Source organism: Artemia sp. Qi Xiang Cuo, chromosome 4 (assembly GCF_049724085.1).
Source record: "Artemia sp. Qi Xiang Cuo chromosome 4, ASM4972408v1, whole genome shotgun sequence".
Taxonomy (NCBI): domain Eukaryota; kingdom Metazoa; phylum Arthropoda; class Branchiopoda; order Anostraca; family Artemiidae; genus Artemia; species Artemia sp. Qi Xiang Cuo.
In genome coordinates, this window is record NC_142797.1 from 29,168,535 (window position 1) to 29,187,174 (window position 18,640).

The window sequence follows — 18,640 nt, forward strand, 5'->3', positions numbered from 1 at the left end:
TCATTCAAGTTTTAAAAGAGTGCAGACTCTACAAATAAAGCAGTGCGTCATCTTGGTAACTGTGTAAAAAATATGAATGATACCATAATGTATTTGAATAAATTATGTTTGCTTAACATTGGTCAGATTTGCAATTACCAAGATGCTGTTTTTGCCTATTGATGTGTGAATGATCTAAATCCTGCAGTTTTAAATGATTTTTCTTTTCGAGTAAATTGTTCGCTCCACAAGTATGTAGAGTAAACTTTACTGTTGATTAAATAAAAAACAAGCCTTTTCAACAGAAAGTAAGGAGCGAAATTAAAACTTAAAACGAATAGAAATTATTACTTAAATAAAGGAGTTTGCCACTAGTCAATACCTCGCTCTTTACGCTTAAGTTCGAATGTTGTTCTAATTCTGTAAGAATGACCCCTTAATCATAAAGGTCGTTTAATTAGAATAAACAGCTCTTTTGAAAGCACTAAAAAAAAAACTTTAGCGTAAAGAGCGAGGTATAGACAAGGGGGAGAACCCTATCATTTACGTAATAATTTCTATTCGTTTTATGTTTTGATGTTGATCCTTACTTTTAGCTGAAAAAACTTTTTTTTATTTAATTTCTGATCGTTTTTTAAATAATACAGGGAAATCCGGCGCCCCTTCATAGAAATGTCCCTTTCCCCATAAAAACATCCTTCATGGAAAGATGGAATTTTGATCGTGCAACTTTGGGAAAAAATGAGCGCGGGAGGGAGCCTAATTACCCTCTATTTTTTTGATAACTTAAAAAGGGCACAAGAAATTTTAATTTCCGTTCGAATGAGCTCTCTCGCGTTATTCTATGACCAGTTGATCAATACGATCACCCCTGGGAAAAAAAAAACAACAAATAAACATCCATCCGTGATCTTTCTTCTGGGAAAAAAATACAAAATTCCACACTTTCGCAGATAAGAGCTTAAAACCTCTACCAAAAGGTTTTCTGATACGCTGAATGTGATGATTTTCAATAAGATTTTATCACTTTTAGGGGGTATTTCCCCTTTTTTTCGAAAATTAGGCAAATTTTTTCAGGCTCGTAACTTTTGATGGGTAAGACTATACTTGATGAAATTTATATATTTGAAAGCAGCATAAAAATCCAATTCTTTTGATGTATCTATTGGTATCAACATTCCGTTTTTTGATGCTGTAAGGTAAATTGTAAATTTTAGTCATATGTATTAAGGTAGGCTATGTATTATTCATCTTAATACATATGACCGAAATTTACAATTTACCTTAGAAATAGAAAATGCAAATAAATTACCGTTTCTGGATGCATTTTTTATTCGTAGCATTGATAACCTGGATTTAAAAATTTACAGAAAACCAACACAAAATAACAGATATCTACATTTTAAAGCCAATCACCCCCCACAAGTTAAAAGAGCTGTTGTTACATCTCTTGTCGATCATGCCTTAAACATTTGCTCTGAATCTCACATTAGGCTACAGATGAACTAAATTTTAATAGAGACATAAATTTGGAAGCTCTTATCCTATTGTCTTTATTAACAATACAATTAGCCGAAGACTGGCAAGACACTCCCGTAAAATCAAGGGTCTTTTACCATGTGAAATTCCCGCCAAGCCCACAAATATAATTTACCTTCCATATATTCCCAAAATCACTACAAGTTTAAAAAAGTTTGCACACAGAATAATTTTTACATAGCATTTACCAATAATTTGAAAATCATGAATCTCCAAAACTCTGGTAAAGATATAACCCCAGTTACTCGTGAAAGAGGGGTTTATCAAATACCATGTGACTGTGGCCATTTTTATGCTGGTAGAACCCATCAAAATTTAGAAAAACGCCTACAACAACACAAAGACAACATAACTAAAGCTTTAAATTCTAATAGTACAAATATTAATTTGATTCTGCTTTAAGTAGTCATATCTATGATAACCCTAGCGATAAAATGCTTTTTGAAGAAACTTACCTTATTAGCAATTATTTAGCCATAAAAAAGGTTGTTCGAGAGGCAATTGAAATCAAAATCAAAATAAATAGTAATATTTCTTTAAATAGAGATTCGGGGGAATATTCGCTTAATGCCTTGTATACAAATTTAATTAGAAATAATTTAACTAATTATATTAAAAAAACAATAAATAATTCCACTCAACCTGTTACAGATAGACCTTCTAGGCTGGCTGCCAAGAAGGCAAGATTAGCTTTAAGAGCTTGTCTGTAAGTGTTTTTATTCCATTTGAATGAATTGTCTTTTTCCACTTGGGTTGGTGTACCAGTCCTGTTCGAACTTCCTTGAAGCAATGATCCTAGGGCTGTTTTGAAAAGTAAAAAAAAAAAAATTTTCAGTTTCAATGATCGAGTTTTAATGTGTGTTTCTTTTATATTGTTTTTTTTCTTCGTTTGTTTTGCTGAGGACGGCCCTTGGATATAGGGTCGAAATACTCATTTAAAGTTGCGTTCCTCTGTCTTGTATAACAATTTCCCTGTTGTTCTACTTATTGTTTATAGCGTCGTGTATAAGATAATGTATAAGTACCAAGCAAGGTATTAATATACGGAATAATTTCTGTTCGATCTAACCTATAATGTTGCTCCTTACTTTCAGTTGAAAAAACTTATTTTTTTATTTAGTTTCTGATCGTTTTCAAATAATATCGGTAAGTTTGTCTCACACTCCATGAAATATTCCCTCCCCTTATAGGAAATACCTCCTGGAAAGTTGATCCCACGTAAAATACAAATCCTATGAAATTCCTTCTTGACAATCTATCCTTTCAGAAACCCCCCCCCCTCAACGTAAAATTTCTTGCAGAAGATTAAGTCCTAAAATTGATCTTTACGTACTTTCATTTGAAAAAGACTTTCAGTTCTAATCGATTACTCCGGAAAACCCCCCGTCCCAGAACATTATTTTCCGGATTCCAAAGACGCTGAAGGTTTCCCAGGAGATCTACACATGCAAAATAGAGTATGCAAAGAGAAAGTACGACAAATAAAAAAAAAATTCGTATGGTAATTCTGTCAAATCCCCCATTTTAAAATTCCCTCTAAAGTTTACACAAAAAGTTTCCTCCGTACTCAAAATTAGTCACAACTGACCCCAAGCACAAATCTCCTCCATTCCCTCGAAAAAAGTTTGCAGACTTCCCAAAAACAACTTAAAAACCTAACCCAGGGCGAGGGGGGGGGTCTGTTATCTTCAAAGACATAGTTTTAGGAATTCATGTAATTTAAGGTTGTATTTTCCATAGTCGTCAAACTTCTAAAAATTGTTGACATGACCGCTTTTCTCTGTGAACTACCTCAGTGACATGAATATTTTATTAGTACCGACAAAAATAATCAAGACCTTTGGCTAGTCAATCTTTGTTTAAACCTATGGATTCCAAGTCGTTCCTAGTCAAGACCTTTGGATAATAATTGATTCAGTTGTAAAACAGTTTCGAGCAGTTCGATTAATAGTTGTTCGAGTTTTTCGTGATCTACTAGGCGTCAACAAGCAGCCGTCAAAAATTTGTTTGCGTAACATACCGCAAGAGAGGGGGGATACTATAAGATTCTAAAACTAAGTATTTCTGTTTTAATAGGTCAGCTTGTAGTAAGGAGCGACCCGGTTCAACGGTAGCCGAAACTTTAAAAAACGGAATTTTGATACTATTGATGCTTGAAGCTATGATGAAACGTTTCAAAAGAATATCCAAGGATGAAATCGTCAATTTAATTGACAGTGCAGCAGTGTTTCCCAGATGGACAGAAGTCGATCCTGGGGCAGATTTCATTGGACAGCATCGTCGCTGACTTTGACCATCTTGTTTTGAAAGCCAAGCTCAGAGTCAAGCTGAGATCTCAATTTATCATTTCTATAGACACAATTTTGGAATTCTGCTTGATCGGTTAACTACAATTTTGGAAGATGATCTTGGAGCTTACCTTGTCAACTTTCAGCCATTTTACTCCTTACTTAAAAAAAACGGGTATTGATTGCATATATTGAGCTAGCAACAACGTTGTTTCCGATACCAAGAAAAAACTTCAGATTCTACTACTCTTTAAGTAGAGCTGGAAGTTCTAATTCGGCTTCACCATGGTGCGACTTTCTTCAGAGAAGTTGTAGGTGAAGGCAATTGCTAGCAACTTCAGCTTAAGCAAGCTAACTGTCTTTGCAAATTGGCCGTGATAACACCCATTGCAGTTGCTGTTGAATTTTCTTTTTAGCAACCTCAAGTTTGCTAACAGTTTGCTAAGGACTGTCGTGCTTGATTCTTAACTAGATTACCTCATTTTGTTGGCAAATGAGAAAAAGCTCATCAATGCCATTTACTTAAACAAGATTTTCGAGCAGTGGTCCACAATGAAGAAGAGGTGAATGCAAATTTAGTTGCTTTTAGTTTCACATTTATGCTTGAGGTATTTCGTTTTTGTTTGTCTCCTTAGATAAGTATAAATGAAGAGTTAATGTGTAATAAATTTCCATGAGTTTTATAATATGATCTAGGAGTCTTTTAAATGGGGGATCTCATCCCCCTGACCTGATTGCTTTGAACTACCCTTATCTGATGCTAAGGGTAGGAAGTTTAAGCTGTCAGGGAATGTTTAGGAGGATGTTGAACAAAACAACAGCATACTCTGCACAAGCAGGCTCTCAAAAGAGAGTATAAGTAGCGTCCCAAGAATGGTCTAAGGTATTAAGATGAAATTTTCAGGAAATGTTAAGGGAGATGCTGAACTAGGCAAAATGCAAAACGTGCTTACTAATACAACTACAAAAACTAATACTACTACTACTTCTATTGCTACTACTACTACTACTAATAATAATAATAATAACAACTCACCGCAGCACCAAGTTGCCTGAGGCCAACACAGCTACGCACGCTCCTCCTCCATCCAAATCCATTCAAAGCCTCCCTTTTTACACCCTCCCAAGAATTTCCCATTTCTTTTAAATCTTTCTTTATGACGTCCTCCCACTCCAGACGGGAACGACCTGCTTTCCGTTTAGCCCTAGATGGTTGGCCGAAAAGAACAACCTTCGGCAATCTGTCATCCTTCATCCGCACAACGTGCCCTAACCACCTCAACCTTTCTTTCATTATAGCCATAGAGAGCGGTATTGAACCACATTTTTCGTATAGCCTATTGTTTGAAATATGGTCAGGCATCCGGGTACCCAGAGCAATCCTTAAGTAATTTCTCTCGAAAACATCTAGCAAATCTTCATCCAATTTTCGGAGTGTCCATGATTCAGAGCTATATTTCACTGCTGCCATCATTGTAGCTTCTAATATTCCAACCTTGGTTTGCAGACTCATCTTCCTACTCTTCCAAACTATTTTTAACTGTGAAAAAATAACCTGAGCCTTGGCTATTCTACTTCTAACATCTTCACTGCTCCCACCCTCTCTACTAATAATACTACCAAGGTAAGTGAAGCTGCCCACATGATGAATCTTTTCATTACCCAACGTCACCTTTTCATCTTCACTTATTCCTAGCCTTAGTGACATAGTCTTCCTGACATTAATTTTCAAACCACTTCTAGCACCCTGAACTCACAAAACCTCTAAAACTTCATTCATTTTGCTCACACTTTCATGTAGGATGCTTAAATCATCAGCATAATCCAAGTCCAGGAGACTTTTTCCTCTCTATTTGATTCCGTGGTCTCCCATTGCCTTTCCTGTGCTCCTTAAAAAAAACTACTATTGCTACAACAACTACTAGTACAACTGCTACTACGACTGCTACTGCTAAAACCGTTACTATAACAACTACTACTAGTACTACTGAAGCTAAGAGTATTACAGTGAAACTTTCAGGGAGTATTGAAGAAAATGGCGAACTTAAATGAAACAAACAAAGTGAATGCAGGTTATTAATAGGCCGTAACAGCTTTATATCAGGAAAAGCTTCGAGTATTGTTTTGAAGCTTTCAGTGTATATTAAGTGGTATGTTGAACCAACACAAAGGTACTACAGTATATGCCTTACTTTAGATCTTAGTTCCTCCTGTGCCCCCAGTGGCATCCAGGACATCCACGAAAAGTTTCCAGTCAACTCGGAGGTGTGTTGCAGCTAGTACGTCTTCCCATTTGAGCTGTAGGACGCATTTACATTTGACAAGCCTCTTCTGTGTGAACGTCTCTGGGTGTTTCTAGGACGGCCTCGTCTTCTTGATCCTTCTGGTGGCCAGAAGAGGATGGAGTTTTGCAAGCGATTTCTGCCGATCCTGATGACATGCCCAAGATAACACCACCTACATTGACGGATAACGTCTGTTATTATAGATAGCAGGGCCTGTTGTCTGACCGTGTCATTTCTTATCCTCTGGGTCCAGTTTATATTTAGGATTCTTCTGAGGCAAGTGTTTTCAAATGATTGTATTTTTTTCTCTTGTTGTTGATTGAGGTGCCAGGTCTCAGATCCATAAAGCAGTACTGACAGAACATTGCTTTGGAACAGTTGTATCTTTAGCCTCAAGGAGTATTTTTGAGATTTCCAAACTCGTTTGAGATGGTTAAACGCCCTGTGTGCTTGTCGCAGCCTAAGTTGGACTTCTCCTGCGTTTGAGCCAGTATTTTCGACTGTACTGCCCAGGTATCTGACCTCAACCCCCTACTCTATTGGGTCTGCTCCGCACTTAATATCAAGAGGAGGTCCACTGGTAGCCATGCTTTTTGTTTTATTTGTGTTGATTTTTAGTCCATTTTGGCTTTAGTCCATTAAGGAGACAAGGGATTTTTCATGTCAATATATTTCCCTCGTTGTTCAAGCCATTGGATGGTAAGTTTCCTATCTAGGGGTTTCAGACAAGGCAATTCTAATAGTTTGCTTCTTGTTTTGATCTTACACTATTTTTAGGCGTTATGGGCTGTTTTATTTCTTAGTATTGGACGTGATCGTCTGTTACAAGGTTGCTACCTTCCGCTGCAACCCGGACCTGGTAAAACTATAAAAAAAAATCATCAGGAGAGATATAACATCCTATGTTTGATGGCAAAGTTTGCATTCAACCTCTTAATTTTATGAAGGAATTTTTGTTGTAGATATCATTTTATGTCAATGACGTCATCCAAAACTATACAAGAGACGAGTAAATTGTATGACATAATATACAAGATGTCATTGTTAAATGTTACAAATCAACGTGTCAGGTTGGCAGAGTGGTTTGGGCTGCCGATCCCAAAGTTAAACGCTCTGAGGATTGGGTTAGGTAATTTGTTAAATGCTTAGGTAAGTTAGGTAATTTTTGGCGTTGGGCTGATCTCCACACCTGACAAAATTTCTATTCAAATAAACAAAAAATAACTAAGTCATTGTTAAGTCTTACAAATTCATGTAATAGGTTTGTAGAATGGTTTGGTATGCCAGTCCCTGAGTTAAATGCTCTGTGGATTTCATGGGGAGGGACTGATCTTGACTGTCACCCCTGACCAAATTTTTATTCAAATTAACAAAAATAGTTTAGTCATTGTTAAACCTTACAAATCATCATGATAGGTCGGCATCGTGATTTGGGCTCCCGGTAAATGAGTTAAACGCTCTCAGGGCTTCAGTATTTCGTGTCACGATTTCGTAAATGACCCTAGTCTCAGACCAAACTGCCAGATCAGAGGCAACGATATAGCTTTGCCTATTGTAAACGCCCTACGGCTCTAAAGTTTATTATTTATTATTTAAATTATTTTTTCCCAGAGGCAATTCATATGCAACGTATTGTCGTGTAAACATTAAAACGGGATCATTCGATTGGAAATTGAGACTTTTTGTGCCATTTGTAAGAATCAAAAGTGATCGGAGGGCAACTATCCCCATCCCCTCCACGCCCTTTTTCCTCAAATACATCCGATAAAAAATTTGAGTTTGCTGTTTTTTTAAATAGTTCAAATATGGTATAACAAAAACTCCGGGGTCGACACAACCCCCAAGGGCCTGGGGGCAGACGTTGTGAGTTATTCCCTTGGAGCAAATGTGGTTCTTATAGAATGGATGATAGTTTTAACGTCAGAGAGGGCTCATTTGATTGGAAATTAAAAGTTTTAGGTCACTTTTTTAGAGTCAAAAGAGATTGGAGGACATCTACCCCCCCCCCCCATGCCCTTTTTCCCAAATTGCACTGGATAAACATTTTGAGATAGCCATTTCGTTAAAAATAGTTCAAAATTCAGAAAACAAAACTCCGAGGGCCCAGGGGCAGACGTTGTAAGTTATGCCCTGGGGGGATTTAAGGTTCTGGAGGAAGGGATGCTCATATAAGCTTCAAAGAGGGCTCTTTTGGTTGGAAATTGAAAGTTCTAGTTCACTTTTTAAGAGTGAAAAGTGATCGGAGGGCAGCTAGCCACATCATCGCCTTTTTTTGAGGCTTAGACGAATACAACGCATAAGCAGAAAACGCAAGATTATGCTCCAAGAATATATTTCCCAGGACAGGAAGGCTTTCGAAGAGTTGGGATAGCTCATTAAAGTCGGGAGGTATGTTTTTGTCTAGGAGAAAAGTAATGAGTGTTGTTGAAGCTTATAACAGACAGAAATTAAGTAAGAAATTATTTTTAAATATGTGCCTCTGGTTCCTTATGATCAATTTTTATGTCACGCCATCGATCAACACAAATGATCAGAAGGAGTCAAATATAGGGCAAGAAGTCTCCGATCAAAGACCCAACAAGGTATTTTACATGTGTTGGTAAGCTGGACTAAATTATATCAGTAGCTGCTGCTTCCAATGTCACTTTTAAGACTGTCCTAGAAAATTCTAGGTTGAATGCATGAGACGTCTTTGTGGAAATAGAGCAACATCATCTTCTGTGTTTGATCTAAATAAAGAGCTTACAGTTGATTGCACTGAAGAACATCTTAACATTTCACGAATTAATTCGAGTTTTTGTCAAAACTTACATTGACTATTTTGAAAATATTGTTCATAAGGATGCCGGAATAGGGACATTTGCATCTGGAATGGCATGAGGTATATCAGTTCTTAGAATGCAATACTGAGAAAGATTCTTATCGCTTCGGGTGTATCCTTTTCTCCAAGGGTTTCGGGAGAGACCAATTAAAAAAAAAACTTGGGGGGAAGACGGTGTGCGGCGATGGCACAAAATGAAGAGCAGAGTAAAGGCGAAGAAAAGAAAACTGGCAAGTGATTTCTCTTCCTGGTTACACAAAGCAGCTTTGTCCGATTTTTGTCACTTCGTCAATAGCAGTGGTCATCTGGATTTCCTACTTGATGAAAGTACCCAAACTGAGGCTATCAAGCAAGCAAAAGATGAACTGACAAATCGAAATATTATTTGGACGTCGAAAGGACCTTAGCAAGACAGGTTGTTGCCTTTATGGCAACCGAAGAAAAAATAATGGCAACATTGTTCAAATTTTTCAGTTTCTAATGACATATATGGCTGCACTTGATAACCAATTGAAATCATATTAATTTGCCTATTTACGCACAATTTCTCAGAACGAGTTTATTTACTTGCTTTCAGCTGAAGTCAGGGAGAAGATCCTCGACAAAGTCTCGGATTAAAAGTTTTACTCAGTAATGGCGGATATGACACAAGATACTCCAGGTGTTGATAAGCTTGCGGTATTCAAATTTTTCAGCTTCTAATGATATATGTGGCTGCTTTTGATACCCAATTGAGACCATATTAATTTGCCTGTTTACGCACAATTTCTCAGAACGAGTTCATTTACTTGATTTCAGCTGAAGTCAGGGAGACGATGCTCGACAAAGTCTCAGATTAAAGATTTTACTCAGTAATGGCGGATATGATCCAGGATGATCCAGGTATTGATAAACTTGCGGTATTCACCTGCACTACCAGCTTAAAAGGGACACCCATAAAAAGACTATTGCGAGGCTTGGGACAAAACTGAGCAGTCTATAGCAGAAAATATAATAGGAACATTGTAACGGAGAGGATTTCCTTTGGATAAACTAGCTTTCCAGTCTTACGACTATGCAAGGGATGAGTCTGGCCAATTCAATGGAGCACAGCGGAAAGTATCTGAACTTCTTGATGGCTTTGTGCCTTATATTACATGTCAGGGACACAAACTAAATACTGTTATAAAGCATAGTGCAGTTTATTTCTCGGTGGACCGCAAGGGCTGAAACCATACAAGCATTAGTTACTATGTTTGAAGCAATTGTTTCAGCCATTGATTAATTTAAACTTTAAAGAATGCCGATATGAAGATAAAGACACAAGCTAGCATCGTTCTGAAAAGGATCCTAAACTTAGACTTTATCGCCTGCCTCATGTTTATGAAAAATATCAAACACTTCGTGGCAACAAACTGTGAGTAAGGAGCGACCGGGCTCAATAGTAACCGAAACTCTAAACAATGGAATTTTGATACAAATAGATACATCAAAAGAATCAGATTTTTATGCTGATTTCACATATATACGTTTCATCATGTCTAGTCCAACTGATCAAAAGTGACGCGGAAAATTTGCCTTATTTTCAAAAAAAAGGGAGAAACAACCCCTAAAACTCATAGAACTTTGATGAAAATCATACCATCAGATTAAGCGTATCAGCGAACCCTACTAGATAAGTTTCAAGCTCCTTTCTGCAAAAATGTGGACTATTATATTCTTTGCCAGAAGAAAGATCACGGATGCGTGTTTATTTGTTTTTTCCCCAGGGTGGATCGTATCGAACCAGTGGTTCTAGAATATCACAGGAAGACTTATTCGAAAGAAAATTAAAAGTTCTAGTGCCCTTTTTAAGTGACCAAAAAAGGAGGACAACTAGGCCCCCTCCCACGGTCATTTTTTCCCAAAGTCATCCGATCAAAATTTTGAGATAGCTCTTTTGTTCAGCATGGTCAAAAAATACAAAAGCTATGTCTTTGAGGATGACTTAATAACCCACGGTCCCCGGGTCAAGGTTTGCAAGTTATAAGCTTTGCCCAATGTTTACATATAGTATTGGTTATTGGGAAGTAAACAGAAGTCTTCAGGGGGGATTTGTTTTGATAGTTGGGAGGGAGGGCGGGTCGGGTGTGACATGTGAGGATCTTTCCATGTAGGAAGTTTTCATGGGAGAAGGGACATTGCTTTGAAGGGGGTTCCGGGTTTCCCAAACCCAGTAAAGGCTATACGGCTCCAATGTTCTATTACTTATTTTTTTTCCCCTGAAGACCTTCATATGGAAGGAGTCGTCGTAAAAACTTCAAAGGGGGCTCATTCGATTGGAAATCGAGAGTTCTAGTGCCCTTTTTAAGGGTCAAAAGATATTGGAAGGCAACGAACACCCCTTCCACGCCCACAATATCCCCAAAACATCCAATCAAAATTTTGAGATAAGCATTTTGTTCTACGTAGTTGATTTCTTGATAGAAATTATGTTTTTGAGGAGGACACTTCCACACAGCCCTCGGGGCAAGGGTTGTAAGTTATGTCCTGGGGATATATAAGCTTTTTATAGAAAGCTTTGTCGTAGAACCTTCAAAAAGGACTCATTCAATTGGAAATTCAAAGGGCTAGTGCCCTTTTTAATAGTCGAAAGTGACAGGAGGGCAACTAACGCCCTTCTCACGCCCATTTTTCCCCCAAACACATCCAATTAAAATTTTGAGATAGACATTTTGTTAAAAAAGGTCAAAGGTCGGATAAGCAAAACCCCGGTATCAATACAACCCCCGAGGGCACGGGAGAAGACGTTCTAAGTATTGCCCTTAAGGGCATGTATGGCTCTAATGAAAGGGATGCTCGAATAAACTTCAGAGAGGGCTCATTTGGCTGTAAATTGAAAGTTCTAGTTAACTTTTTAAGAGTTAAAAGATATCCCAGGGCAACTAGCCCTGCCCCCCCCCCCCCCACACCCTTTTCTCCCCAAGCCTATCCGAAAATTTTTTTAAAATAACCATTTCATTAAAAGTAATTCAAAGGTCAGACAAGAAAAACCCCTGTGTCGATGCAACCCCCCATGGCCCGGAGGCAGGCATTGTAAGTAATACCCTGGGGGCATATATCATTTTTATGGAAGGGGTGCATGTATAAACTTCGGAGAGGGCTCATTTGATCGGAAATTGAAAGTTCTCGTTCACTTTTTAAGAGTCAAAAGAGATTGGAGGGGAACTAGCCTCGCCCCCTCCCTCCACGCCCTAAATGCATCCGATAGAAATTTGGAGATAGAAATTTTGTTAAAAATAGTTCAAAGTTCAAATAACAAAAACTCAGGTGTCGACACAGCCCCCCAGGGCCCGAGGGTAGGCGGAGTAAGTTATGCCCTGGTGGCATATATGGTTGTGAGGGAAGGGATGCATGTATAAACTTAATTGAGAGCTCATTTGATTGAAAATTGAAAGTTGTAATTCACTCTTTAAGAATAAAAAGTGATCGGAGGGCAGCTATCCTCCCCCCCCCACGCTCCAATTTATTTTTTTCCCAGACACACTTCATATAGAAGGGGTCGTCGTATAAACTTCAAAGGGGGCTCATTTCAAAGGGGCCAAAATTTTTCACTTTGATATTGTTGCTTTGATACCAGTTTTGATACTTTAATGAAGATTTGATTTTTTTAAAGTTTGAATTTGAAATAAGGAATTTTGAAAAACTTGAAACTTTTTGCAATCAAAAACTAACAAAAATTAATTTAAAAAAAAAACTCCTTCTCACACTGTAAAAGTCTAAAACCTACTGCGCCATTGGCGCTTTACTGAAAACTAATTTAATTACAAATAGTTTCTTTTGTACTTAATATTAAAAATAAACATTAAATAATAGAACAATTTTGAACTGATGAGCTTTCACCAATTAATATCACTATACATCAAATATTCAGTTTAATTTATTAGTTCTTTCTAAAGTTGTTCAAGACGAATATCGTGTCACAGCAAACAAGAGTTTGGATAATGACCCCTTCCTTAACTGTAAACAAAAACCAAAAGCCTACTACGCAATTGGCGCTTCACTGAAAACGAATTATATTACAAATATTTTCATTTCCAGTTCTTATAGCATTGAAAATAAAAATAAAATTAGAGTGAAATAAATTCTTGAACTGATGGATCTTTTAACAAATAATATCATTATATATCAAATATTCAATTTGATGTTGTTAATACTTTCCAAGACTGTTCAAGACGCATAAAGTTTTCAGTAAAGTGCCAGTGACGCAGTAGGTTTTAGACTTTACAGTGAGAGAAGGAGGCAATACCCAAATTCTTTATGGTAGTGATTTTTGTTCTTTTCATGCTTGATTTGCATACTCAATTTAAGTTTCACTTGTTTTAACATTTATTTACTCATTTACATTAATATCCATTGTATGTTTGTTTGCATTGATTGATAATTTAATTTCTGTTCGTTTTAAGTTTCATTTATATTTCAATAAAAAAATGTTTTTTTTGTTTTAAGCTTGATTTTCATATTCAGTCTAAGCATTACTCGCTTTAAGATCTATTTATTCATTTATATTGTTACTTGTTGTATGTTTTTTCCTATGATTGTTTATTTAATTTCTGGTCGTTTTGGGTTTCATTTATTATTTAATAGTAATTTCTGGTCGTTTTGAGTTTGAATTTGAACATGTATTTGTATCTGCTGAGCTTAAGTTTAAAATGGCCTTTACTTTTCTTTGAAAAACTTATTTTTCGGAAAGATTTTTTTAATTAATTCGAATTAAGGGCCTTTGAGATTAAGGGGTCATTCTTAAGGAATTGGAAAAAAAAATTTAATTTAGCGTAAAGAGCGAGGTATTGGTTAGGGGGTGAACCCTCTAATATACGTAATAAGAATATACGAATATAGAAGTTTGTTAATTCGTAAGTTAATTAGTTAATTTCTTACGAATAAGTTAATATAGAAGTAAGTTAATTCGTAAGTTACGTCACAACAAAATTTCGAGAAAGCCATTTAGCCAAAAAAATTAAATTAATATGCAAATTTCGTTTTAATTATTCATGTACAATGAACCAAAATAAAAGCTGCATTAACTTAAAAGCGTTCAAAATTTAAATATATTTTTTTCTAACTGAAAGTAAGGAGCGACATTAAAACTTAAAACGAAAAGAAATTATTCCGTATCTGAAAGGGACTGCCCCCTCCTCAACCCCACGCTCTTTACGCTAAAGTTTGACTCTGTCTCAAAACTTTGTTTTTCAAAATAATTAAAAACTTTAGCGTAAAGAGCGAGGGCTTGAGGAGGGGGCAGCCCCTTTCATATACGGAATAATTTCTGTTCGTTTTAAGTTTTAATGTCGCTCCTTACTTTCAGTTAAAAAAAACTTGTTGTTTTTTATTTAATTTAATGTACAAGATCAGGATAGCAACAGACAGAGTTGATGAAGAGCAGATCAACATCATCGATGCAATCGATATGCTTGAAGCTATGATGAAACGTTTCAATAAAATATCAGAGGATGAAATCATTGATTTTATTGACAGTGCAGCAGTGTTTCCCAGATGGACGGAAGTCGATCATGGGGCAGATTTCATTGGACATCATCGTCGCTGACTTTTACCATCTTGTTTTGAAAGCCGAGCTCAGAGTTTAGCTGAGATCTCAATGTATCATTTCTATAGACACTATTTTAGAATTCTGCTTGATCGGTTAACTACAATCATGGGAGATAATCTCGGGGCTTGCCTTGTCAACTTTCAGCCATTTTACTCATTACTTTAAAAAAACCGGTATTGATTGTATGTATTGAGCTAGAAACAACGTTCTTTCCGAAACCAAGAAAAAACTACAGATTCTACTACTCTTTAAGTAGAGCTTGAAGTTATGTTTCAGCTTCGCCATGGTGCCACTTTCTTCAGAGAAGTTGTATGTGATGGCAATTGCTGGCAACTTCAGCTTAAGCAAGCTATTTGTCTTTGCAAATTGGCCGTGATAAGACCCGTTGCAGTTACTGCTGAAAAAGTTTTTTTTAGCAAGCTCAAATTTGCTAACAATTTGCTTAGGACTGTCGTGCTTAATCTTAACTAGGTTAATTAAAAAAAACTTTTTCTACAATATAAAATTTTCAAAGAAAAGTAAAGAACTCCATTAAACAAAAAATGAGCAAAAATAAAATCAAGTAATCTACCAAGCGTGAAACTACCACAAATCAGCATCGATAAATAAATGAAACCCTAAACGAACAGATATTACAGTAAATAACCGAGTCAAACTCAAAACGAGCAGAGATAACATAAGTTGGGTGCAAAACCCCTATGCCTTCCCAAGGCCAGAACAAAATTTGCACTTTACTGAAAAAAAAATAAATGTTTTTACTTTTATAACTTTAATAAATTAAATAATGTTAAAATTTTGATTACTAAAAATCAGTATATGTATATTAAACTGACAATGCACATTCATTTGTATTGTTTCAGTAAAGTGGGGGGGGGGGTGTCATCCTCAAAGACCTAATTTACAGAACTTAAAACTACATTAAATAAAATGGCTATCTCAAAGTTTCGATTAAATGTGTTTGGGGAAACGGTGGGCGTGAGAAGCGGGTTAGTTGCCCTCTAATCATTTTTGACAATTAAAAAGGGCACTAGCCCTTTGAATTTCCAATCGAATGAGCCTTTTTTGAAGTTTATATGACAACACCTTCAATAAAAAACCTTATATGCCCCCAGGGCATAAATTACAACCCTTGCCCTAAGGGCTGTGGGGGACTGTCCTCAAGAACATAATTTCTATCTGGAAATTAACTACGCTGAATAAAATGTTTATCTCAAAATTTTGATTGGATGTGTTTCGGGAAATGGTGGGCGTGGAAGGGATGTTAGTCGCCTTCCAATCACTTTCGACTATTAAAAAGGGCACAAGCCATTCCAATTTCCAATTAAATGAGTGCTTTTCGAAATTTATACGATAAATTCTTCGATACGAAGTGCCCTGCTCTAAAGGAAAAAATTAATAAATAATACATTGTGCCAACATCGTTCTTATATGCCCCAGGGCATAAATTAAAACCCTTGCCCTGAGGGTTGTGAGGAAGTGTCCTCCTCTTTACTTAGTCTCCGTTTCTTGTCTCTTTCTCGAGTGTTCACGTTCTTTACCTAGGCAGCGCGATCGCCCTGTCTATGATTTATACAACAACTTTCTATATAAACCTTATATTCCCCTAGGCCATAACTTATAACCCTTGCACTGAGGGCTCTGAGGGGGTTATCTTCCTATAAGACCTAATTTCCAGAACGTTCAACTACGTTGAGCAAAATGGATATCTTAAAATTTTGGTTACATGTGTTTTGGAAAGTGATGGGCGTGAGAGGGCCATTAGTCGCTATCCAATAACTTTCAACTATTAAAAAGGCACTATCCCTTTAAATTTCCAATTGAATGAGCCCTTTTCAAGTTTCTATGACAACGCTTTCAATAAAAACTTTATATACCCAGAGGTATAAATTACAACCCTTGCACTGAGGGCTCTGAGGGGGTTATCATCGTAAGAGAAAAAATTTCCAGAACTTTCAACTACGTTGAACAAAATTGATATCTCAAAATTTTAATTCAATGTGTTTGGGAAAATGGTGGGCATGAGAGGGGCGTTATTCGCTATCCAATGACTTTCAAGTATTGAAAAAGGCACTAGCCCTTTCAATTTCCAATTGAATGAGCCCCTTTGAAATTTCTACGACAACGCTTTCAATAAAAACTTTATATGCCCCCAGGGAATAACTTAGAACCCTTGCCCTGAGGGCTGTGGGGGAAGGGTTGTCATCCTTAAAGACCTAATTTCCAAAACTTCCAACTACGTTGAATAAAATGGCTATCTAAAAATTTTGATTGGATGCGCTTTGGGGAATGATGGGCGTGGGGGGGGGGGTAGTTGCCCTCCAATCACTTGCGAAAATTAAAACGGGCACGATCCATCTCAATTTCCAATCTAATGAGCCCCTTTTGAAGTTTCTACGACAACGCCTTCTATAAAGACCTTATACGCCCCCAGGGCATAACTTAAAACCCTTGCCCTGAAGGTTGTGGGGGAGTGTCCTCCTCAAAAATATATTTTCGATCTGGAAATCAACTACGCTGAACGAAATGGCAATCTCAAAATTTTTAGTTGATGTGTTTGGGGTAATGATGGGCGTGGGGGGAGGCTAGTTGCCCTCCAATCACTGTCGACTATTAAAAAGAGCACTATCCCTTTGAATTTCCAATCGAATGAGCCTGTTTTGAAGTTTCTACGACAACGCCTTCTGTAAAAACCTTTTATGCCCCAGGGCATAAGTTAAAACCCTTACCCTGAGGGCTCTGGGGGAGTGTCCTCCACAAAAATATATTTTCTATCTGTAAATAAACTACGTTGAACAAAATGGCTATCTCGAAATTTTGTTTGGATGTGTTAGGGGAAATGATGAGCATGGGGGGGGGATAGTTGCCCTCCAATCACTTTCGACTATTAGAAAGGGCACTAGCCCGTTTAATTTCCAATCGAATGAGCCTTTTTTAAGTTTCTACGACAACACCTTCTATAAAACCCATATATGCCCCCAGGGCATAACTTAAAACCCTTGCCCTGGTTGTGGGGGAGTATCCTCCTCAAAACATATGTTTTATCTGGAAATCAATTACGATGAGCAAAATGGCTATCTCCCGATTTGCATTGGATGTGTTTCGGGGACGTTTGGGCGTGGGGAGGGGGCTAGTTGCCCTCCAATCACTTTCGACTATTAGAAAGGGCACTATCCCGTAGAATTTCCAATCGAATGAGCCTTTTTTAAGTTTCTACGACAACACCTTCTATAAAACCCATATAGGCCCCCAGGGCATAACTTAAAACCCTTCCCCTGGTTGTCGGGGAGTATCCTCCACAAAACATATGTTCTATCTGGATATCAATTACGCTGAACAAAATGGCTATCTCCATATTTTCATTGGATGTGTTTTGGGGACTTATGGGCGTGGGGAGGGGGCTAGTTGCCCTCCAATCACTTTCGACTATTAGAAAGGGCACTATCCCGACTAATTTCCAATCGAATGAGCCTGTTTTTAAGTTTCTACGACAACGCCTTCTATAAAAACCTTATTTGCCCCCAGGGAATAACTAAAACCCTTGCCTTGAGGGTTGTGGGGGAGTGTCCTCCTCAAAACATATTTTCCATCTGGAAATCAACTAAGCTGAACAAAATGGCTATCTCAAAATTTTGATTGGATGTGATTGAGGGAATGATGGGTGGGGGAGGCAAGTTGCCCTCCAATCACTTTCGAATATTAAAACGGGCACTACAACTCTCAATTTCCAATCGAATGAGCCCCTTTTGAAGTTTGTACGACGACCCTTTCTATAAAGACCTTATACGCCCCCAGGGCATAACTTAAAACCCTTGCCCTGAAGGTTGTGGGGGAGTGTCCTCCTCAAAAATATATTTTCGATCTGGAAATCAACTACGCTGAACGAAATGGCAATCTCAAAATTTTTAGTTGATGTGTTTGGGGTAATGATGGGCGTGGGGGGAGGCTAGTTGCCCTCCAATCACTGTCGACTATTAAAAAGAGCACTATCCCTTTGAATTTCCAATCGAATGAGCCTGTTTTCAAGTTTCTACGACAACGCCTTCTGTAAAAACCTTTTATGCCCCAGGGCATAAGTTAAAACCCTTACCCTGAGGGCTCTGGGGGAGTGTCCTCCACAAAAACATATTTTCTATCTGGAAATAAACTACGTTGAACAAAA

At 37.4% G+C, this 18,640-nt stretch overlaps 1 protein-coding gene across 1 annotated transcript in view; it reads right to left on the reverse strand.

The window, feature by feature from the left end:
- Positions 1-18,640, reverse strand: part of LOC148952966 (ionotropic receptor coreceptor Ir25a-like) — a 124,755-nt gene that overhangs the window by 65,155 nt on the left and 40,960 nt on the right. The window contains exon 5 of the mRNA XM_089087839.1: positions 6,133-6,263. Within this exon, the coding sequence (XP_088943965.1) occupies positions 6,133-6,263 (131 nt within the window). The remainder of the gene's footprint in view (positions 1-6,132; positions 6,264-18,640) is intronic.